Raw genomic sequence first — 25,292 nt, forward strand, 5'->3', positions numbered from 1 at the left:
GTCTTCACAAATCATCTTCACATCTAATTCAGTTCCATACAAAAGAGCACTGTTTAACTGTTTAAGCTTAAGTGCTGGACTTTTTGCATAATACAACCTTCTCACTAATTTCCTCATTTTGTTATGATGCACTGCTAACATCCTAAAATGATGATAAAGACTCTGACATACTTTTCTTGAAAGACAAGCCAGTGAATGGCCTCGCAAACCTGTCTTTTCTCTCACTCTGCAAGGATCTAAGTCTTGCAACATCTTTATTTTTTGTTTTAGACTTTTCTTACTATATGTACGTAAGAAATTACGAAGCAAATCGATTGATTCCTGTCGCACACTACAAATACTACTACACTTCCAAGTGTACACTGGACCCTTAGTACATCTACCTAAAACTTCATCAGTTAACACCTCTTCTGCATCTCTAGACACAAGTTTCTCTTTTTCAATCGGACAACCATCTTTCACCTCATATGCTCGACCACTGGTGTCAACTGCATGCACCAAATCATTCTCCTGAAAGTAACTCTCCTCATTAAAAAATGGCTCACAACTTGAACTATGCATCCATTCTCCAGAAAAAACGTTACAAAAATTAGTCCGATTAATTACTCTTTTGCATCTACTCTTTGATTTGAAAACATCAATTGTCTTGTTAAGTGTCCTAATTCTATTGATTACTAAAATAAATAATTTTTTCTTAACTTCAAAAGCCTGATCAACAATTTTCTCTACATTTTTCTTTTTCTTGTAAAAAGCAGCTCTCTGTTTACCTTTCTTAATGTTTTTTAACAAATTTAAAACTACCCTATTGCGAAACATACGTTTACGAATGTCCCTAAATTGGTTTTGCCTTCTATTCCTATACATATTATTCTCTGCTCCTGCAGTATTAACATTAACATTTTTAGGAGACCTCTCCTTCCTTTTCAAATTTGGTCTCTCCTTCTGTTTATGGACATTTTCATCAAAAAAAGATTTTTTTTCTACATATCTTCCGAAAAGAAAGACTTAGTTGTCTTACCAGGAGCTTTTTTTCCTCTCTTTTGAAGTATTTGTTGTAGAAGAGTGCTTTAATTCCGTTGCTGTTTTTAATTTTTTCCGCTTCACATCTTTTATTCTCCTTTGCCTTGACGGCATTTTTCCTTCCTATGCAAATCTTGATTTCAATCTGTGATAAAACAAAAGATAACACATTTTAGACCACTATAACCAAAGAACAAAGCAATGACAATAAGCAAACTATATAAACACTACTTTACAACATATCTAAGTTTATATCACAACAACTATGTAACTAGGATTAAAACAGAGAAAAAGATCTAAAGGAACTAACACAAAAAGACAGAGAGAGTCAGACAAAGAAACAGATAGAGGAAGAAAAACATAGAGAAGGAGTAAGACAGAAAGAGTGTATAATATGTTATAAGACAGAAAAAGGATGTAATAAGGAGAGGGAGTCAGTCAAAGAAATGGACGTAGGGAGTAAGTTAGAAAAGGGATATAACAGGGTGTAAGACAGACAGAGGGTGTAAGAGGATGTAAGACAGAGAGACGGTGTTAGAAGGAGACAGGATGTAAAAGAGACTAAAACACAGAGAGGCTGTAAAAGGTAGACAGAGAGAGTAAGTTTGAGACAGGGTGTAAGAGGAACTAAATCAGAGAGAGGATGTAACAAGGACTAATAAGAGAAAGGGAATAAATCAGAGACAGGGTGTAAGAGAAAGTAAGTTAAAGAGAAAGTATAAGAGAGTATAACACAGAATCAGGATGTAAAAGGAATGAGTCCCAGAAAGGATGTTAGAAGGGGACTAATGTAAAAATACAGTAAGTCAGGAACAGAATATATCAGAGACTAATACAGTCTTCATAATAATTGGTAAAGAAACCTTGGTGCATAAAGGAATTGTATTTTATAAATGAGCGATGTTTCAGTACTGTAATGAAAAGCTTATACATATTACCTTTTCTCTGTTTTTGAAATGTTATTCTAAAAAAAGATTGTGCAGGAGTGCAGATGAGATGAAGCCTGTCCAGAGGAGCACAAAAGGTGAGGCTTGTGTCCAAGAGTGCAGTGGACAGGACTAAACTGGAGTAGTGTGCAAAAAACTATCGGCCTCATTTATGAGGCCCTGCGTCAGTTTTGCGCTGCTGATTCGTCACTGTTTGTGACGCATCGGCGGCATAAAACATGTGCCTTGTTGCGCTATATTTAAAAAGTGACACATGTAGGTAGATGCGTCACTTTTTAAACCTCTGCGCCACATTATACCTGCGTCAGGTATAATGTATGCAGACGGAGCGTTCCCCCGCAAAAAGCCTCGTAATAGTGACGCAGTGAAATCTATGAGATTTCACTGCGTCACTTTTAGGACACTGTTACATCAAAATCTTGCGCCTGCCTCACAGCAGGCGTAAGACTGAGGCAAACGCTTTCACATTGGACTTTCCCCATGTGAAACGATGCATTGCTGAAGTTGCGTCACTTTTGTGACACACTCCAGCAATGCGTCACTTTTGCGCTTACAGATACATCAGAAATATTGACTTATCTGTAAGTCCTTGCGACATGATGCGTCATACATTAAATATAACGCATCATTGGTGTCGCAAGGAGTGCGCAGTGAAAAGTGACGCATCGCTGTTTTCATAAATAAGGCCCTCGGTGTGCTTCCTAATCTCAGGTAACACAGGTGACATGATTGTGAAAGGTTCACATTTTTTAATGTAATCATGCACACACTATTTATTCTTTCTCAAAAATGAAAAAGCCATTGATTTGCCCCAAAATCCATTTTTGAAAAACATTTTAGAAACAGACTGCAGGTCCTATGTACAAGCATTCCATTTCAGTACTGAAAACTCACTATTTTACAAAATAAATTTCCTATCTCTTCCAAACATTCCTACCAAGCATTACCCACAAAATGACACAAACCAACAACAAAGAAACTCAGTCTGCTTCCTAATCTGAGGTAAAACAGGTGACATGATTGTGAAACGTTCAAATATTTTTATGTAATCATGCACACACTATTTATTCCTTCTCAAAAATCTAAAACCAATTGCTTTGCCCCAAAATCGTTTTTTGAAAAACATTTTAGAAACAGACTACAGGTCCTATGTACATGCATTCAATTTCAATACTGAAACCCATTGATTTACCTCAAAATCGTTTTTTCAATAATATTTTAGAAACAGAGCACAGGTCCTATGTACAAGCATTCAAGTTCACTACTGAAACCCATTGTTTTGCCCTAAAATCGTTTTTTAAATAACATTTTAGAAACATAGCATAGGCCCTATGTACAAGCATTCAATTTCACTACTGAAACCCATTGATTGGCCTCAAAATCGTTTTTTCAATAACATTTTAGATACAGAGCGCAGGTCCTATGTACAACCATTCAACTTCACTACTTAAAACCTCAGTATTTCACAAAATAAAAATCCTCTATCTTGCAAATGTAGATACCAAGCATTATCAAAAAGCATGACAAAAAGCAACAGCAAAGAAGCTCAGTACCTCATTTATGACACCCTGCGTCAGTTTTGCGCTGCTGATACGTCACTTTTTCTGACGCATCGGCGGCATAAAACGTCTGCCTTGTTGCGCCATATTTAAAAAGTGACGCATCTAGGTAGATGCGTCACTTTTTAAACCCCTGCGCCACATTATACCTGCATCAGGTATAATGTATGCAGAGGGGGCGTTCCCCCGCAAAAAGCCTCATAATAGTGACGCAGTGAAATCTATGAGATTTCACTGCGTCACTTTTAGGACGCTGTAACATCAAAATCTTGCGCCTGCCTAACAGCAGGCGTAAGACTGACGCAAGCCCTTTCACATGGGTCTTTCCCCATGTGATAGGATGCATTGCTGGAGTAGCGTCACTTTTGTGACACACTCCAGCAATGCGTCACTTTTGCGCTTACAGATACGTCAGAAATACTGACTTATCTGTAAGTCCTTGCAACATGATGCGTCATACATTAAATATAACGCATCATTCGTGTCGCAAGGAGTACGCAGTTAAAATTGACGCTTGGCTGTTTTCGTAAATAAGGCCCTCAGTGTGCTTCCTAATCTGAGGTAACACAGGTGACAAGATTGTGAATGACACAAACCAACAACAAAGAAACTCAGTCTGCTTCGTAATCTGAGGTAAAACAGGTGATATGATTGTGAAACGTTCAAATATTTTTATGTAATCATGCACACACTATTATTCCTTCTCAAAAATATAAAACCAATTGCTTTGCCCCAAAATCGTTTTTTGAAAAACATTTTAGAAACAGACTACAGGTCCTATGTACATGCATTCAATTTCAATACTGAAACCCATTGATTTACCTCAAAATCTTTTTTTCAATAATATTTTAGAAACAGAGCACAGGTCCTATGTACAAGCATTCAAGTTCACTACTGAAACCCATTGTTTTGCCCTAAAATCGTTTTTTAAATAACATTTTAGAAACATAGCATAGGCCCTATGTACAAGCATTCAATTTCACTACTGAAACCCATTGATTGGCCTCAAAATTGTTTTTTCAATAACATTTTAGATACAGAGCGCAGGTCCTATGTACAACCATTCAACTTCACTACTTAAAACCTCAGTATTTCACAAAATAAAAATCCTCTATCTTGCAAATGTAGATACCAAGCATTATCAAAAAGCATGACACAAAGCAACAGCAAAGAAGCTCAGGACCTCATTTATGACACCCTGCGTCAGTTTTGCGCTGCTGATACTTCACTTTTTCTGACGCATCGGCGGCATAAAACATGTGCTTTGTTGCGCCATATTTAAAAAGTGACGCATCTAGGTAGATGCGTCACTTTTTAAACCCCTGCGCCACATTATACCTGCATCAGGTATAATGTATGCAGAGGGGGCGTTCCCCCGCAAAAAGCCTCGTAACAGTGATGCAGTGAAATCTATGAGATTTCACTACGTCACTTTTAGGACGCTGTGACGTCAAAATCTTGCACCTGCCTCACAGCAGGCGTAAGACTGACGCAAGCCCTTTCACATGGGTCTTTCCCCATGTGAAAGGATGCATTGCTGGAGTAGCGTCACTTTTGTGACACACTCCAGCAATGCGTCACTTTTGCACTTACAGATACGTCAGAAATACTGACTTATCTGTAAGTCCTTGCAACATGATGCGTCATACATTAAATATGATGCATCAGGTATGTCGCACGGAGTACACAGTTAAAATTGACGCTTCGCTGTTTTCATAAATAAGGCCCTCAGTGTGCTTCCTAATCTGAGGTAACACAGGTGACATGATTGTGAAAGGTTCACATTTTTTTATGTAATCATGCACACACTATTTATTCCTTCTCAAAAATGTAAAAGCCATTGATTTGGCCGAAAATCGATTTTTGAATAACATTTTACAAACAGAGTGCAGATCCTATGTACAAGCATTCCATTTCAGTACTGAAAACTCACTATTTTACAAAATACATTTCCTCTCTCTTGCAAACATTCCTACCAAGCATTACCCAAAAATGACACAAACCAACAGCAAAGAAACTCAGTCTGCTTTCTAATCTGAGGTGACACAGTCGACATGTTTGTAAAAGATTCAAATATTTTTATGTAATCATGCACACACTATTTATTCCTTCTTAAAAATATAAAAACCATTAATTTGCCCCAAAATCGTTTTTTCAATAACATTTTAGAAACCGAGCGCAGGTCCTATGTACAAGCATTCAATTTCACTACTAAAACCCATTGATTTGCACTAAAATCATTTTTCAATTAACATTTTAGGAACAGAGCACAGGTCCTATATACAAGCATTTATTTTCACTACTGAACCCCATTGATTTGCACTAAAATTGTTTTTCAATTACCATTTTAGGAACAGAACACAGGTCCTATGTACAAGCATTCATTTTCACTACTGAAACCCATTGATTTGCCCTAAAATCGTTTTTTAATTAATATTTTATGAACAGAGCACAGATCCTATTTACAAGCATTCATTTTCACTACTAAAACCCATTGATTTGCACTAAAATCGTTTTTCAATTAACATTTTAGGAACAGAGCACAGGTCCTATATACAAGCATTCATTTTCACTACTGAAACCCATTGATTTGCACTAAAATCGTTTTTCAATTACCATTTTAAGAACAGAACACAGGTCCTATGTACAAGCATTCATTTTCACTACTGAAACCCATTGATTTGCCCTAAAATTGTTTTTTAAATAACATTTTAGATACAGAGTGCAGGTCCTATGTACAACCATTCAACTTCACTACTAAAACCTCACTATTTCACAAAAGACAAATCCTCTATCTTGCAAATATTGAAACCATGCATTTTCAAAAAGCATCACACAAACCAACAGCAAAGAAAATCAATGTGCTTCTTAATCTGAACTCTCTATCTAAATGAATCATAACTCACCTTTACAAATGCTTTGGGAGATTCAGAACAGTGTCAGATACACACACCAATATTTCTTTAGCAGAGCAAAAGGTATGTTCTCCAGGCACTGCAACCATTAATGGCACAGAAAACCTCTAATTCCACACACATATCCCTTTTTGTTAACCAATCAAAACTCTTCCCTCTCTATTTTCAAACCAACACCCTTCCCCCCCCCCTCAGCCCTTTCTACCTGTTACCATAGCAACTCCCTCCTCACTGAGCTCTCAGGGTTAAAAGTTTATTCTACAATGTTGCAAATGAACTCAGCAAGGATGTTTGACCTCTCAATACACCAGATTATGAGGTGCAATGTTTCTTTAAATGACGTTTTCTTAACCATTCAAATTACTTCTATCACAGAACAGAACCATGCACCCTAACTTTCAGTTTTCAACTATCTGAATCCACCAATCATTGCTTGTGATTCAAGAGCACTGAAACTCCACAGTTTTTTTTTGCAAACTCCTACTGTTCCAACTGCCATTTTATTCCTACACTTCATCTGACTGCACCAGAACCTCCTCTCACCATGTATTCTGTCTGGATTATTGGACATAGCTATATCCACTGGGCTCAAAGGTATGCAGCTCTCAGAAATTTTCACAACCTTGATTTACCAAATGTGCACATCAAATGGATTGGCCAAAGAGGATTGAGATGTCATCAATTGATACCATTGGTGAAAACCTTTCACCATCTGCCACACCCTGACCTTATAATTTTGCACTGTGGTGGAAATGACTTAGGCACATTGACTGGGGTAGGTCTGGAAATGGTTTTAAAGGACACCTTTGGGCAATTGATGACACTTTTTCCACAAACTGCCTTGGTATATTCCAATATATGCCAAAGACAGAAATGGAAGTGGTCCAACCAATTTTGTCCACAATTTGAGAAAGCACGGAAACATGTGAATAAATCTGTTTCTGCTTACATGAGAGACTATGGAATGGGTTCAATATACAACAACAACTTGCGTTACAACATGCAAGATATCTACAGAGGAGATGGTGTGCACTTCTCAGATGAGGGGAATAGAATATTCCTCCTGAATTTAAGACTGTGCATTGGTACCTACTTGTAAGTACCTAAATCAGCCACAGAACCCAAAAGCTCTTTTCAGGGCTACCCTACCTCTAATCACTCAAAATGATTACTTTACTCTAACTTTTTTCACTGTTTTTCACCAAAGTACGCTCCCCGGTAGGCTCCCCGGTGCGCGTACCGGGCGCTCACCCCGCAAAAAATTATTATAATTTTTTTTTGGGCATATATATACCTCCTAAACTCCCCTCAGAAAACCTAGGGGGTCAGGGGATGTGCCCCCTTTTACCCATTCCCAACGTTGTTTGTCCTCCATCTTGTGTCTCAAATCTACCGAAACACAAGATGGAGGACTCCCGTAGCGCTGCCGGTACGCGTACCGGGGCGCGCACCGGTAAGCGCTCCCCAAAAAATTAAAAAGTTAATTTACATAAAAACCTCTGTAGAGAAGTTCACCAAATATAGAATAGGCAATACTACATACCAGTCGCTACCATTTTCCCAAATTTGGTAGAACTTCATTGAGCCATTTGGCCTGTAGCCCTGTCTAAATATCCTGAGGTAAATTACATGACAAAAACACATCTGAAGTGTTAGAATTTACAACCAATTAAAAAGTTACTTTCATTTTCTACTATTATTTCCTGACATTTGATTGGTTATGTACATGAATATATATAAAAAAGAGAGGGAAACACAGCCATTTTGACTACTACTTCCTGAAGTACAGTTGAAAAGGATTTTCACTGAGAACTTCAACTTCTTTCGCAAAGGTAAGTTGTTATTTTGGAAAGTGAACTGTCCCTCTGTAATAGTTATAGATTGAGATAGCCTTCTCTGTTATAGTTATGGATTGAGTTAGCCTTCTCTTGTATAATTATGAATTTACTTAGGCTTTATCACATATACTTTTTTATATTTCTACTTCCAGCCTGATACCATACACTGCCCAAAGATAACTTCACTGTTAAAAAATCAAAACTACCTGTCTGAACTTAAACCCAACAGTGCCCTATCTCTACTGATATATTTATTTTTTATGCAATTTACAGCAAGAAAATGGAAGGAGAATCAAATATTTCTTTGGAAGGAGAAGCAAATATTTCTTTCGAAATTGTTGTGGACAACAACCCTGAAGAAAATATTGCTGAGAATGATGACTTTGACTTTATGGATGAGTCTCTAGACCATGAATTACTTGAGTGTATGGAAGCAATAGAATCACAGAATGAAAATGAGGACATTCCAGACAATATATTGTTAGAAGTTTTATTAAATTTTGAAAAAGAATCAGAAAAATACATTTATATTTAATAATCAAAAATTGTTCGAGATATTATTCATTTTTATATGTAATTCATGAAGTAGTACCAAAATGAATATAATATAAAGTGAGGCTTATAGTATACTGTGCAACTTTTTTGTGTTACACAGTAATTTTGCTCATAGTTACTTCCTTTCTCCCACTTTATTCTCTCCAATGAGTATTTGACATCTCTTTTTCATCTCCTGCCTCCATGTTGTTTCTGCTTTCCTGACAGACTATAGTATAGATTCCATATACCACAATAACTTCTGTAACAACATGCAAATTATCTACAGAGGAGGCAGTCTACATTGAATTTAAGACTCTACATTGGTACCTACATGCTGGTACTTATATCACCCACACAACACAACAACTCTATGCAGAGCTACCCTACCTCTAAGCACTTTCAATTATTATTTTACTGTTTCACTGGGTTTTCCCCGTGGTACGCTCCCCGGTACGCTCCCCGGTGCGCGTACCGGGCGCTCCCCCCGCGAAAATCGAACAAAAAAATAAAAAAAAAATTTGTCCCGCGGGGCCCTTTTATGGCCCCACATCAAACCTAGGGGGTCAGGGGGGGTCTACCCTGCCCCCTTTTGGTCATTTCCCCCTTTGTTTTTGCCACCTCTTGTGTCTCGATCCTACCGAGACACAAGATGGCGGCCGCTCCGGACTGTTTGGAATGTTTACTGACACCCGAGAGCCAATCAGCTTTCCGCGTGCGAAGTCGCGTAGCGCGCTGGAGCACGCCCCGGTGCGCGTACCGGGACGCGCCTATAGATATATATTTTTTTTTTAACCTAAATTACTCAAAATCCACTGGAGCACATATCTTGAGACATAGCAAAGGCACATCGGGCTACCAGTCCCTACAATTTTGCCAAATTTGGTGGAAATCCATTCGGCCGTTCGGGCTAAAAGTGAGTCCAACCGCCCTATGGAAATTAACATGGGGAAAACACGTTTTGGGACCCCCCTTTTATCTCGGCCCCCGCTTGACGAATCCCCCTCAAACTTTCAGGGAAGGAGCGGAGCGGGCCATCTTCTTTGAGAAATTCGCGGAGATTCGTCCACCAGCGCCAAAGTTATTCCCAATAGAATGTTGCGGATTTCCTATGGAAAGTAGATCCTAACTATAACTACCTACTGGCGACCGCCAGTAGGTAATATATATATACATATATATATCTATCTATATATTACCTACTGGCGATAGCCAGTAGGTATATATAGTTAGGATTTTTTTCCTATGGGATTTTTGAAAATTCTATGTCGAATAACTTTGGCGTTTGAGGACAGAATTGGCTGAAATTTTCAGCAAAATGGAACATTTTGTTTCTGAGCAGCCCCTGAAAATTTGGGGGGGTTTCGTCAAGGGGGGTCGAGAAAAAAGGGGGGTCCCAAAACGTGTTTTTCCCATGCAATTTTCCATAGGGCGGTTGGCCTCACTTTTAGCCCGAACGGCTGAATGGATTTACACCAAACTTGGCAAAATTGTAGGGACTGGTAGCCCGATGTGCCTTTGCTATGTCTCAAGATATAGGCTCCAGTGGTTTTTACGAAAATTAACTTTGAAAAATATATATTGGGCTACATTGGGCTATATATATGTTGGAGCCCAAATGTAGCCCAATGTAGCCCAATGTAGCCCAATGTAGCCCAATGTAGCCCAAAGATGGCCACCAGAGACAAAAAAAAACAAATTTAGCCCAAATATCAGCCAGATGTAGCCCAACTATAGCCCAATGACAGAATGTCCCAGAGTGTTCTAAAGAACAACTAGAGTGCTAACAGTCCTACTTATTACAAAGGTATGGCACACCTGAAGCCATCTTGATTAGAATAAAGTGGTAACTCTTAAAACATTTCATTTAAAAAGGAACAAAATGAGGGGGTTCATTTTGCCATAGAAAGTATGATTAGCGAATATATGACGAAATCCCGCATACCATCAGTCCGCAAAAAAAATCCTGCATGTACTATTAGGCCGCAAATTAAAATAACGAAAACTTTTAGAACAAATATGCCTTTAGCATACACTAAACAACTAAACTACCCTAAACCCTAAAACACTACCCCCAGCATGACCCTACACTACACAAACAGTACAACACTACCCTAAACCCTAAAACACTACCCCCAGCATGACCCTACACTACACAAACACTACAACACTACCCTAAACCCTAAAACACTACCCCCAGCATGACCCTACACTACGCAAACACTACAACACTACCCAAAACCCTAAAACACTACACCCTAGCATGACCCTACACTACGCAAACACTACAACACTACCCTAAACCCTAAAACACTACCCCCAGCATGACCCTACACTACACAAACACTACAACACAACCCTAAACCCTAAAACACTACCTCCAGCATGACCCTACACTACACAAACACTACAACACTACCCTAAACCCTAAAACACTACCCCCAGCATGACCCTACACTACACAAACACTACAACACAACCCTAAACCCTAAAACAATACACCCCAGCATGACCCTACACTACGCAAACACTACAACACTACCCTAAACCCTAAAACACTACCCCCAGCTTGACCATACACTACGCAAACACTACAACACTACGCAAAACCCTAAAACACTACACCCCAGCATGACCCTACACTACGCAAACACTAAAACACTACCCTAAACCCTAAAACACTACCCCCAGCATGACCCTACACTGCACAAACACTACAACACTACCCTAAACCCTAAAACACTACCCACAGCATGACCCTACACTAAGCAAACACTACAACACTACCCTAAACCCTAAAACACTACCCCCAGCATGACCCTACACTACGCAAACACTACAACACTACCCAAAACCCTAAAACACTACACCCCAGCATGACCCTACACTAAGCAAACACTACAACACTACCCTAAACCCTCAAACACTACCCCCAGCATGACCCTACACTACGCAAACATTACAACACTACCCTAAACCCTAAAACACTACCCCCAGCATGACCCTACACTACGCAAACACTACAACACTACCCAAAACCCTAAAACACTACACCCCAGCATGGCCCTACACTACGCAAACACTACAACACTACCCTAAACCCTAACACACTACCCCCAGCATGACCCTACACTACGCAAACACTACAACACTACCCTAAACCCTAAAACACTACCCCCAGCATGACCCTACACTACGCAAACACTACAACACTACCCTAAACCCTAAAACACTACCCCCAGCATGACCCTACACTACGCAAACACTACAACACTACCCGAAACCCTAAAACACTACACCCCAGCATGACCCTACACTACGCAAACACTACAACACTACCCGAAACCCTAAAACACTACCCCCAGCATGACCCTTCACTACGCAAACACTACAACACTACCCTAAACCCTAAAACACTACCCCCAGCATGACCCTACACTACGCAAACACTACAACACTACCCTAAACCCTAAAACACAACCCCCAGCATGACCCTACACTACGCAAACACTACAACACTACCCTAAACCCTAAAACACTACCCAAAACGTGTTTTTCCCATGCAATTTTCCATAGGGCGGTTGGCCTCACTTTTAGCCCGAACGGCTGAATGGATTTACACCAAACTTGGCAAAATTGTAGGGACTGGTAGCCCGATGTGCCTTTGCTATGTCTTAAGATATAGGCTCCAGTGGTTTTTACGAAAATTAACTTTGAAAAATATATATTGGGCTACATTGGGCTATATATATGTTGGAGCCCAAATGTAGCCCAATGTAGCCCAATGTAGCCCAAAGATGGCCACCAGAGACAAAAAAAAACAAATGTAGCCCAAATATCAGCCAGATGTAGCCCAACTATAGCCCAATGACAGAATGTCCCAGAGTGTTCTAAAGAACAACTAGAGTGCTAACAGTCCTACTTATTACAAAGGTATGGCACACCTGAAGCCATCTTGATTGGAATAAAGTGGTAACTCTTAAAACATTTCATTTAAAAAGGAACAAAATGAGGGGGTTCATTTTGCCATAGAAAGTATGATTAGCGAATATATGACGAAATCCCGCATACCATCAGTCCGCAAAAAAAATCCTGCATGTACTATTAGGCCGCAAATTAAAATAACGAAAACTTTTAGAACAAATATGCCTTTAGCATACACTAAACAACTAAACTACCCTAAACCCTAAAACACTACCCCAGCATGACCCTACACTACACAAACAGTACAACACTACCCTAAACCCTAAAACACTACCCCCAGCATGACCCTACACTACACAAACACTACAACACTACCCTAAAACACTACCCCCAGCATGACCCTACACTACGCAAACACTACAACACTACCCAAAACCCTAAAACACTACACCCTAGCATGACCCTACACTACGCAAACACTACAACACTACCCTAAACCCTAAAACACTACCCCCAGCATGACCCTACACTACACAAACACTACAACACAACCCTAAACCCTAAAACACTACCCCCAGCATGACCCTACACTACACAAACACTACAACACTACCCTAAACCCTAAAACACTACCCCCAGCATGACCCTACACTACACAAACACTACAACACAACCCTAAACCCTAAAACACTACACCCCAGCATGACCCTACACTACGCAAACACTACAACACTACTCTAAACCCTAAAACACTACCCCCAGCATGACCCTACACTACGCAAACACTACAACACTACGCAAAACCCTAAAACACTACACCCCAGCATGACCCTACACTACGCAAACACTACAACACTACCCTAAACCCTAAAACACTACCCCCAGCATGACCCTACACTACACAAACACTACAACACTACCCTAAACCCTAAAACACTACCCCCAGCATGACCCTACACTACGCAAACACTACAACACTACCCTAAACCCTAAAACACTACCCCCAGCATGACCCTACACTACGCAAACACTACAACACTACCCAAAACCCTAAAACACTACACCCCAGCATGACCCTACACTACGCAAACACTACAACACTACCCTAAACCCTCAAACACTACCCCCAGCATGACCCTACACTATGCAAACATTACAACACTACCCTAAACCCTAAAACACTACCCCCAGCATGGCCCTACACTACGCAAACACTACAACACTACCCTAAACCCTAACACACTACCCCCAGCATGACCCTACACTACGCAAACACTACAACACTACCCTAAACCCTAAAACACTACCCCCAGCATGACCCTACACTACGCAAACACTACAACACTACCCTAAACCCTAAAACACTACCCCCAGCATGACCCTACACTACGCAAACACTACAACACTACCCAAAACCCTAAAACACTACACCCCAGCATGACCCTACACTACGCAAACACTACAACACTACCCTAAACCCTAAAACACTACCCCCAGCATGACCCTACACTACGCAAACACTATAACACTACCCTAAACCCTAAAACACTACCCCCAGCATGACCCTACACTACGCAAACACTACAACACTACCCTAAACCCTAAAACACAACCCCCAGCATGACCCTACACTACGCAAACACTACAACACTACCCTAAACCCTAAAACACTACCCCCAGCATGACCCTACACTACGCAAACACTACAACACTACCCTAAACCCTAAAACACTACCCCCAGCATGACCCTACACTACGCAAACACTACAACACTACCCTAAACCCTAAAACACTACACCCCAGCATGACCCTACACTACGCAAACACTACAACACTACCCTAAACCCTAAAACACTACCCCCAGCATGACCCTACACTACGCAAACACTACAACACTACCCTAAACCCTAAAACACTACACCCAGCATGACCCTACACTACGCAAACACTACAACACTACCCTAAACCCTAAAACACTACCCCCCAGCATGACCCTACACTACGCAAACACTACAACACTACCCTAAACCCTAAAACACTACCCCCAGCATGACCCTACACTACGCAAACACTACAACACTACCCAAAACCCTAAAACACTACCCCCAGCATGACCCTACACTACGCAAACACTACAACACTACCCTAAACCCTAAAACACTAGCCCCAGCATGACCCTACACTACGCAAACACTACAACACAACCCTAAACCCTAAAACACTACCCCCAGCATGACCCTACACTAAACAACCACCACAACTCTACACTACACTAACACAACACTACAGTACACAACACTACACTACACAATCACTAACCCACGAAAAAATTAACACAAACCCACTTACCTCTCTCGTCATCGTGGTTTTCACAACGCAAATGCATTTACCATACATGCCTTTAAAACGTAATTCTTTGTAAAGGCATGCGCGATAAATGCACATGCATTTTGAAAAAATGCGGGATAATGGTATGCGAGGTCAATGACCTTGCGGGATAATGGTATGCGGACTGAAAGTCTGCGGGATAAAAAATGCGGGAAAATGGCTGCAAACCATGATTAGCAGCAGACTTCCCTGGTGAGCACTAGCTTTACTACAGTGATCTAATGAGCAAAGAGAGTGCTAACATTCAGAATTTATGGCAAATGTGTGACACATCTGAATGCCTTCTTGATAGAACCAAAGTAAACAAGCATTGAAAATGCAATAGATCTCGCCCTCGTTTAAGTTAAAGCCATTCTGTTTGTAATGAGGTGGCTTTTTAGCTTTGCTTTTATTAGTGTTTTTAAAACTTTCATGTAAATAACATGCATATGTATGCATATATGTATATGTATGCATGCATTTATATTTATATAGATATGCAGATTATATATGTTTATATATGTATATTACCTACTGGCGATAGCCAGTGGGTATATATAGTTAGGATTTTTTCTCTATGGGATTTCTGAAAATTCTATGTCTAATAACTTTGGCGTTTGTGGACAGAATTGGCTGAAATTTTCAGGAAAATTGCACATTTTGGTTCTGAGCAGCCCCTGAAAATTTGGGGGGGTTTCGTCAAGGGGGGGCCGAGAAAAAAGGGGGGTCCCAAAACGCGTTTTTCACATTCATTTTTCCATAGGGCGGTTGGACTCACTTTTAGCTCGAACGGCTGAATGGATTTACATGAAACTTGGCAAAATTGTAGATATGGTTTGCCCGACGTGCCTTTGCTATGTCTCAATATATGTGCTCCAGTGGATTTTGAGAAATTAACGTTTAAAAAAATATATATATCTGTGACAGCGCTCCGGTTAGCGCCCCGGTTCGCGTACCTGACGCGTAACGGAACTTCGCGAAGCGAAGCTGATTGGCTCTCCGGTGTCTGTCAACATTCTAAACAGTCCGGAGCGGCCGCCATCTTGTCTCTCGGTAGGATCGAGAGACAAGATGTGGTGAAAAACGAAGGGGGAAATGAAGGAAAGGGGGCAAGGTAGACCCCTACTGACCCCCTAGGATTGATGAGGGGGATATTAAAGTGCCCCGCGGGCAAAAAATAAAAAATAAATTTTTTTTTGCGATTTTACGCCGTAGAGGCGCGTCCCGGTACGCGAACCGGGCAGCTCACCGGGCAGCTAACCGGGCAGCTAACCGGCAGCGTAGCTGTCAACATTGTAAACAGTCCGGAGCGGCCGCCATCTTGTCTCTCGGTAGGTTCGAGAGACAAGATGTGGTGAAAAAAGAAGGGGGAAATGAAGGAAAGGGGGCAAGGTAAACCCCTCCTGACCCCCTAGGATTGATGAGGGGGATATTAAAGTCCCCCGCGATTTTTCGCGGTAGAGGCGCTTCCCGGTACGCGAACCGGGCAGCTAACCGGCAGCGTAACGGGAGTCAGCCATCTTGTGTTTTTGGAGGGACCGGTTCGCGTACCGGGTAGCGTCCCGGTAAGCGTAACAAGGGGAAAACCAAGAGAAACAGTAAAGAAAAAATGAAGGGAATAGATTTCCAGCAAACTTGGCAAAATTGTAGGGACTGTTTGTTTGATGTGCCTTTGCAAGGCCTCAAGATATGTGCACGTGTGGATTTTGTCTAATTAAGGTTAAAATATATATATATATCTGTAAACGTGCTCCGGCACGCTTACGTTACGGGTTTTGTTTGCGCTGCAGAGCCGATACGTCACGGTTATGCGACGCGTCATGAGGCGTCTCACGTGGCTACGTGATACGTCACGTAATAAAGAATATATTTTACAGCTATAGATATTAGCTTTTAAAAAACCAATGAAATTCACTGAAAAAACCATAGGTTATAGACCATATATAGTTAGGAATTTGCATTTACAAAACCTTGAAAATTCACTGAAAAAACCATAGGTTAGAGACCATATATAGTTAGCTGGACATTTTATTGACATAAAACCAATGAAATTCCATATATAGTTAGTTGCACTAACTATATATCGCGCACCCGCAATCCACTGCTGATGATGTCACATATTACATCATTCATGACATGGTCAGTGACATCACTGATGACATCACTGATGACATCTCAAATGACATCACTGATGACATCACTGATGACATCTCAAATGACATCACTAATGACATCATGACACACCAATACCAGTTACTACATACGCACTCACTGATTCCTACGTCTACACACACATTCACTCATTCACCCATACAATCACTCATACATACAGTCACTCATTATTACAACACTATCATATGCACTCATACACCTATGCAGACACTCACACACTGCCACTCATCCATGGAGTTACTCACACACCTAGTCAGTCCTGTAAAGAATCAATCACACTTCCATTTCCTCATCTATACAGTTAAACACAGAACACCATACTTCAGTGACATCACTGATGACATCACTGATGACATCTCAAATGACATCAATGATGACATCTCAAATGACATCACTGATGACATCATGACACACCAATACCAGTTACTACATACGCACTCACTGATTCCTACGTCTACACACACATTCACTCATTCACCCATACAATCACTCATACATACAGTCACTCATTATTACAACACTATCATATGCACTCATACACCTAGTCAGTCCTGTGAAGAATCAATCACACTTCGATTTCCTCATCTATACAGTTAAACACAGAACACCATACTTTTTCACACATATACTAACACATACTTACTCTCTTATACAATCACTGATACAAGTACACATTGATATGCACAGAGTCACACACCTCCCAGCCAGCCACACACACACTCAGTCTTCCATACATCCACTCATTCTTCAATATGTAAAACATATTTAAACTTTACAAAAACACACAGACACTAGATGATGTCATCAGTGATGTCATTTGAGATGTCATCAGTGATGTCATCAGTGATGTCATTTGAGATGTCATCAGTGATGTCATCAGTGATGTCACTGACCATGTCATGAATGATGTAATATGTGACATCATCAGCAGTGGATTGCGGGTGCGCGATATATAGTTAGTGCAACTAACTATATATGGAATTTCATTGGTTTTATGTCAATATGTCCAGCTAACTATATATGGTCTCTAACCTATGGTTTTTTCAGTGAATATATATATATATATATAGATATATATATATATATATATATATATATATGTGTGTGTATGTATATATATATATAATGTGCTTGCCAATTATTAGAGCTAGAAGGGCAGGTCTCGAGGGCTAGAATTGCTTGTAGATGCACTAACCAAGTTCTTGTGTGTGACATTAGTGGTTTATATTTCCTTTCATTGGACTCAAAACGCTCCACTGGTACTGTTGTGAACCTATTTTCTGCTCACTTGTTTTCTCACTGTAAGCAATAAGCAAACGTGCGGCAGTTTCAAATTAGTATCTTTATGCAGAGCTAACAAAATGACTATAAACTCCCTAGAACTCACTCTCACGTCGTACAGGTAGAGCTTCTTGTGAAGCCTGGCTTCCACTGACACAGAGGGGCTTTGGCAGCAGGCAGCCGTCACGCATGAACGACTCCTTAGATTTCGACTTCTCTTACTGAAGTCATTGCATGGACCCTATCAACTTCTGGAGGTCGTGGGGGTTTGCAGATGGGAGTTGAAATGATGCTGTGTGAGGTTCCCCCCACGTATCTGCAGAGTGTCATAGAAGCAGGAGGCACCCCCACTCACCCCATCCCGCCTGCTCTCTCCACCGGCCTCCCCCTTGCCCTCCCTCCTCCCCTGCTGGGAGACAGGGCTTCTCCGCCTCAGCCTATCCCAGGCGGCCCCGGCTCTCCATCCCTGGCAGAGCGGAGAAGGGAGGCCAGGCAGGCGGCCAGGCCGTGCAGCGCACACAGCCAGCGCGGATCTGTCAGCAGCAGGAGCAGCCGCCTCGCCAGTCCTGGCAGGGTCTGCTCAGAGGAGACTCGCAGCCTCGGCTTGCTGCGCTCTCGCAGCCCTCTCCGGCTCAAGGCGGGACCCTAACACTCCGCAGAGCTCCTAACAGCCAGGCGGGACTATGCTGCTGCCATGTCTTCTCCTACTGTGTCAAGGTAGGAGCCGCGGGCGCCGGGCGGCATGGGTGCTGCTAAGAGTTTGCATGTTACAGGTTGGGGCTCGGGCCATGCCCGGTGCTGAGGGAAAGGCTTTTTGTCCCACACCTTAACGCCACTGCCCGTGCGCGGTACCACTGCTTGGGCACCCATTTGCCACACACAGCCTCGCTTTGTTAAACTTTTGCAACCACTTCGCCTCACGTGTGTGTTAGGCGGGAAATGTGTGTGCGCACCTTTACATATCGGTAAACATATCATTCACAAGAGTTCGTGCGCCATCAGCAGCATGCACAAAAATGTGTACAGTGCCGAAATAATGGTTTGGAAGCACGCACAGGTTCCTGGGGATGTGTGTGGGGGCGCGCCTACTATGGACAAAAGGTGAAAGCAGACTCCCTTTTGCACAAACCGTCTAACGTGCAGCGCGCGCGCACAAAGTTCTGTCAATGCACTTGTGGCTTGGGGGCTCGCGCGCATGCACCTTTTATTCTGCAGCCTATATATTAACGTATTACCTGCCGGTGCGTCTGCAAGATACGATGCACTGAGGAAATTATTCTGGCCAGCATGTAAAAGGGGACACTGCCAGCTATAGCTATGAGAGTCAGGCGTCTTGTTGGTTTCGGATTTAACTTGTTCATTCCCCCCCTCTTGAGTTGGTATCACCGATACTCTCCCGAAACTAATCGAACTCCTTGTGTCCCCACAGCTCTGCAGCCCGCTCGCGCAGCTGACCTCGCGCGCGGCTCGTGCGCCTTTGAAGATGACACGTGCGCCTACACCCCGGACTTCTCCTCTTTGCCCTGGATGCTAAATGAAGAAGGTCAGTCTGGGTCGAGCGTCGCACAGTTGCTGCCAGGGCATGTATTACTGCTTGTCTAGAGAGCTCTTCTTCTTCCAATTGGTTACAGCTAATAGGAAGTGAAGTCTTTGGATTCTATATTTAACAGCTGATGAGGGGGGGGTTCACTGATTCAAGTGTACAGAGCGGTCATCTGTCTTTTTTTTAAAATCAGTTAACTGTTCAAATTTAGTGTCCTACGAGCTTAGTAAACTACTACTGTGACTAGGAGTCACACGGAAAGGCTACATCACTTCTTTCAAGTTTGTTCACATTCCAACTGGAATGAACTACCACTACAGGCTCATTTGGGAAGTGAAGGTAAAGTACAAATTCGGAGCATGATTTATTAAAAGACAGGCGTAAATATCACTCATTCTTGTGGTGTATGCAGACATTTACCCCTGGGGCCCATATGATGAACACTTCTCCCAAAGTGATGAAAGGCATGCTTGGATTCATCTCAGCCTCTTTTGATCGCTCAGGGCTAAATCCCAGGTATCCTTTTCGCCCACTATTGCACTCTAGTCTAGACAGAGACGTGTCATATTCAAATCAGGCTTGATCGTGCTTCAGTGGGAAAAGTTCAGGTGAACTGCTGGGCCAGGCCCACCAAAGACAGGAACACAATCAATATAAGACTGCTTTCGGCCTACTTCGGGCATGCTAGTGAGGTGTAGTTTGAGTTCCGTGACCCAGGTGTAAAATTGTACTTTGCACTTGTTTTCAACAAGCTTTGTACAAGTTGGTACATCAAGTGCAGTAGAACAGCCCACCCCGAACTGCCAGGCCAGGCGAGCTGCAGTTGATGAACGCTGCCTCAATGTATTCTGATAACAGCGTATGCACACACGACATGCACATAAACACACGCACTTTAGATGTAATAATTCATTTCAGTTAACATTTACCTTAGAAGAAAGTACCACCTCCTCTACCGTATGCACTGTTCGTTGACACCATCATTAGCAGGGGATTTCCCGCTTAACTTGACTGAAGTCAGATTTTGGCTTTGAAGCTGCCTTCAGTTGTTTTTCTTCAAAGACAGAACAGGCAAAGCGCGGTTTGTTACTTTGCTCGCACGAACAGTGCCCATTGGACGTTCCAATGTAGGGTGCCCTCCCACGTGTGCCTTTGTGTTTATGTTATACGTCTGTATAGGCTCCTACTTTCCCATTTTACTTGTTTTAAACGATTGAGCACGTCTTTTTCAAATCCAGGACAAAGCATTGTTTCGCTCGCCCAGATTCACAGCTCGGCAGTGGTATCTCTTAACTAGGACGACGAACGTTCCTCGAAGACAGGGGGTTATCAACACATGATTCATGGTCTCTCAGGGGCTGACTCAGAAGAACTCCGAGTGTTTGCGGGTAACCGCCGCCCATGTTTTCTGCAGTATAGGGCTTGACATCTTTCCCGCGCTGCATTTTCTTGACTCAGCTAACCTAACTCACCACAGGCTCACGTCACTGCTAATTCAACTGATGTCTGTCTCAGGCACATCCAGAGGACAACCAGTATATGAAGGTGCTGTAGCCAAGGCAACAGGAGTCGAGATGTGCACGTGCCTTTGTGTGTGGTTGTGTGTGTGTGCGTGTGTGTGTGAGGAATGTTGTATCATTCAGAACAACCAAGTTCTTATAAGTTGGTTGAGTTTTCAGACTAGTCATTGAGCAACACGCATCACTCTTTTGCCAAAAGGCAAACACTCCAAGATAAATAGAAGTTACAGGGTCATATATTGCATTTATTAGGCCCATGGCCCTGTCATACTGCCCAATTCTACTCTTATTCCTCTGCGGCTCTCCAGATACTTAATTCTTCAGGACCTATTCCTGCCCGTGCTGTTAAAGCGGCTCAGACATGTGGCATTCTTGTTCCATCTGCCTTCTCGGCACTGGCCTGTCTCCACGACCCTTTCCCTTCAGCTCCTCAGACTTCCGCCTCTCTATCAATCCACTACCTTAACCCTCGTTCCCTTATTCGCCATCAGCTTGAGATCTTTCAATTACTGCATCAGAGCTCTATCGATATCCTTCTCCTAGCAGAAACCTGGATCACTGAAGATTCAGCCCCCGACATTCTCGCAGCAATCCCTTCGGGATACTACATTATGCACGCCAACCGGCCCGCTGGGAAGTCTGGTGGCGGAGTGGCGGCTATCATCTGCTCTGAACATACCTTCTCCGAACTCACGATGACCCCTATCCCTAAAACTGAATACCTGGCATTACAATTTACCTCCCCTAAATCGTCTTTTATTTGTGTCCTCGTATATAGACCCCCTGATTCCATGCCTCTTTTCCCCCAAATATTCAGCGATGCTATCGCTCAATTAGCAATCAACCACGCTAATATCGTGGTTATTGGCGACTTCAATTATTGGCCATCTGATGTCCACGAAAGCCAATCGTCTGTGGAATTCACTGACCTTCTAAAAGGCATGAATCTCTCCCAACATATTCACACTCCCACCCATCTGAAAGGTCATATCCTCGACCAAGTCTGGACATCAAACCTGGACATATCACCTCCTTCAGTCTTCCCTTGCTCCTGGTCTGATCACTATTTCATTTCCTTTCACTTACATCTGCACACTTTGTGTCCTCCCCCGCGTACTAAGAATATTATGGCTCGCAATTGGAAAAGGGCCAATCTGCCTGACTTCCACGACTCTTTGGCTTTCACTGCACCTACGTCGCTGGCCTCACTAGAGAATCAGGCTGACAAATTAGATGAATGGCTGCGTCAGGCTAGCGATATAGCTGCCCCGCTCAAAAGGATTAAAGCTAAGCGCCCCCACGACGCTCAACGTTGGTTCACGGACCTACTTAAAGCAGACAAACTTGCACTACGGCAAACTGAACGCCGCTGGCATCGTCATTATGATCCCCAGCTCAAACTTGTTTACATTGAGACCTTAAAATCTTACAAACAATCAATCTTGGCAGCCAAGACAGCATATTTTTCACAAAAAATCTTGAACTCTAATAACAAAACGAAAGATATCTTCTCGATTGTAAATGAGCTCTCCCTACCAGACAGAGTCACCCCCCAACCTCAGCCGACCCAAACCCTCTGTGATTCGCTTAATTCTTACTTCATAGAAAAAATAACAACAATAAAAAATAACATCCCGATCCCGGCATCTCCTACTCCTTCTCCTCTTCCCCCTACAAACACCAGTACCTTGACTGAGTTTCCACCTATATCTCTGCAAGAGTTCGCCTCCCTCCTTCATAAAATCAGCTCGGGATCCCCCAATGATTGCTGTCCCCCGCAGGTCCTGAAAGAAGCCTTTCTTGCATGCCCAGGCCCCCCTCTAGCTTTACTTAACAACTCCCTCGCTAATGGGGAGGTACCAGCCTCTTTTAAGCAAGCTGCAGTCTTACCCATCTTAAAGAAACCCAATGCAGATCCCACAATACTTAGTAACTATAGACCCATTTCCCTCCTCCCCTACCTAGGAAAGATCTTGGAGACCTACGTTACCCGCTGCCTGAGTTCTTTTATAGAGAAATCCTCCTTCTTAGATCCCCAACAAGCGGGCTTCAGACCCCTCCACTCCACCGAGGCGGTCATAGTAGCAGTCATGGACACCCTCAGGAAGGGTGCTGACAAAAACACCTTTCAAGCCCTTGTCCTATTAGATCTCTCGGCGGCATTTGACACGGTCGATCACATCATCCTGATCGACCGTGTCCACAACGCCGGTATCCAGGGGGTGGCCCTTGACTGGCTCAGATCTTTCCTTCACCAGCGTTCACAGTCCGTTCACCTTTCCACCTTCTCCGCACCCTACACTTCCCTTCCCTGCGGTGTCCCACAGGGCTCTGCACTATCCCCTCTCTTATTTAATTTGTATCTCCAACCACTTTTAGCTTCCCTCCGCAACTCCCCGGTCACAATATTCAACTATGAGGACGATCTCCAGTTAATTTTTCCCATAGACTCCTTCCCTTCCTCCCGCATCAACTTCCAGTCCACTATGCTGACTATTGCGGAGTGGATGTATCACAGCCACTTAAAGCTGAACCCTACCAAAACTGAGCTCGTCCTGGTAGGAGGACCCAATCACCCATGGAATGCCGCCTTCTGGCCTACATCTCTGGGGTCTGCACCCACTCCTGTGAGCTCAGTCAAAAGCCTGGGGGTGATTATCTCTGAAGATCTATCAATGAGACCGCATATCAACGCGGTCACTTCCGCCTGCTTCTTCCACCTCAGGCGGATTCGTAAGATCAGCAGGTTTCTTACTAAAGAAGCCCTGACCCAAGTTATCATTGCGCTCATCACCTCAAGGCTCGACTATGCCAACATTCTATACGCAGGAATTCCTGCATGCCATCTTCACCGACTTCAGTTGGTGCAGAATCAGGCTGCTCGCCTGATCTTTCGCCAGCCCAAACATCAGCACGTCACTCCCCTCCTCCGCAGTCTACATTGGCTTCCTGTCTCTAAATGCTGCACTTTCAAAATGGCATGCACTACCTTTAAGGCCCTTTCGGATGCAGCTCCCATGTTCATTTCCTCGGCCTTGTCCCGTCACATCCCTTCTAGAGCTCTTCGCTCAGCATCACTAAACCTCCTCGAGGTCCCTAGATTTAAAAGAAAAAAGCACGGTGGCCTGAGTTTTTCTGTCCTGGCTCCCTCCGTCTGGAACTCCCTACCTCCTTCTCTTCGTCTTTGCCCAAAGTACGATTGTTTCCGCAGACTTTTAAAAACCCTGCTCTTTCAAGCTGCTTTTGACTAAACCCTCTCACCCTTGATCAACGCCTTATGTCAATTAGCGCCAAGAAACCGATGGTGATAGTGCGCGTTATAAATAATTTTAATAATAGGCAATTGAACCTTACAGTCACCTGCTATAGCCCAATGTAAAGGGGTAAAACGTCCGTCATAAATACATACCCGCTACATCTTGATGGCATGCTTGCCCATTTCACTGATCTGCCACCTCCCACACCTGAATCATTCATGCCACGTACTGTCCCAAATTCTTGGTATATGTTTGGAAATGCTCAAAAATCACCAGGGCCTCCCAAAATTAATCTCTGACGTCATATTTCAGCTAACCCCAAATCTTCAGTGCCTCAGCTAACTTCACATATTTGGTGTCAAGCACTCTCAAATCAAATAATTGGAGTCTTTTTTTATGTTAATTGAAAAAAATG

At 42.7% G+C, this 25,292-nt stretch overlaps 1 protein-coding gene across 1 annotated transcript in view; it reads left to right on the top strand.

Moving 5' to 3' along the window:
• The first annotated feature begins 19,005 nt into the window (after positions 1 to 19,005).
• The window catches only part of MAMDC2 (MAM domain containing 2), a 477,864-nt gene continuing 471,577 nt past the window's right edge, over positions 19,006 to 25,292 (top strand). The window contains exons 1-2 of the mRNA XM_078677407.1: positions 19,006 to 19,274; positions 19,987 to 20,100. Of these exons, the coding sequence (XP_078533533.1) occupies positions 19,241 to 19,274; positions 19,987 to 20,100 (148 nt within the window). The 5' untranslated portion in view covers positions 19,006 to 19,240. The remainder of the gene's footprint in view (positions 19,275 to 19,986; positions 20,101 to 25,292) is intronic.

Source organism: Lissotriton helveticus, chromosome 2_1 (genome assembly GCF_964261635.1).
Source record: "Lissotriton helveticus chromosome 2_1, aLisHel1.1, whole genome shotgun sequence".
Taxonomy (NCBI): domain Eukaryota; kingdom Metazoa; phylum Chordata; class Amphibia; order Caudata; family Salamandridae; genus Lissotriton; species Lissotriton helveticus.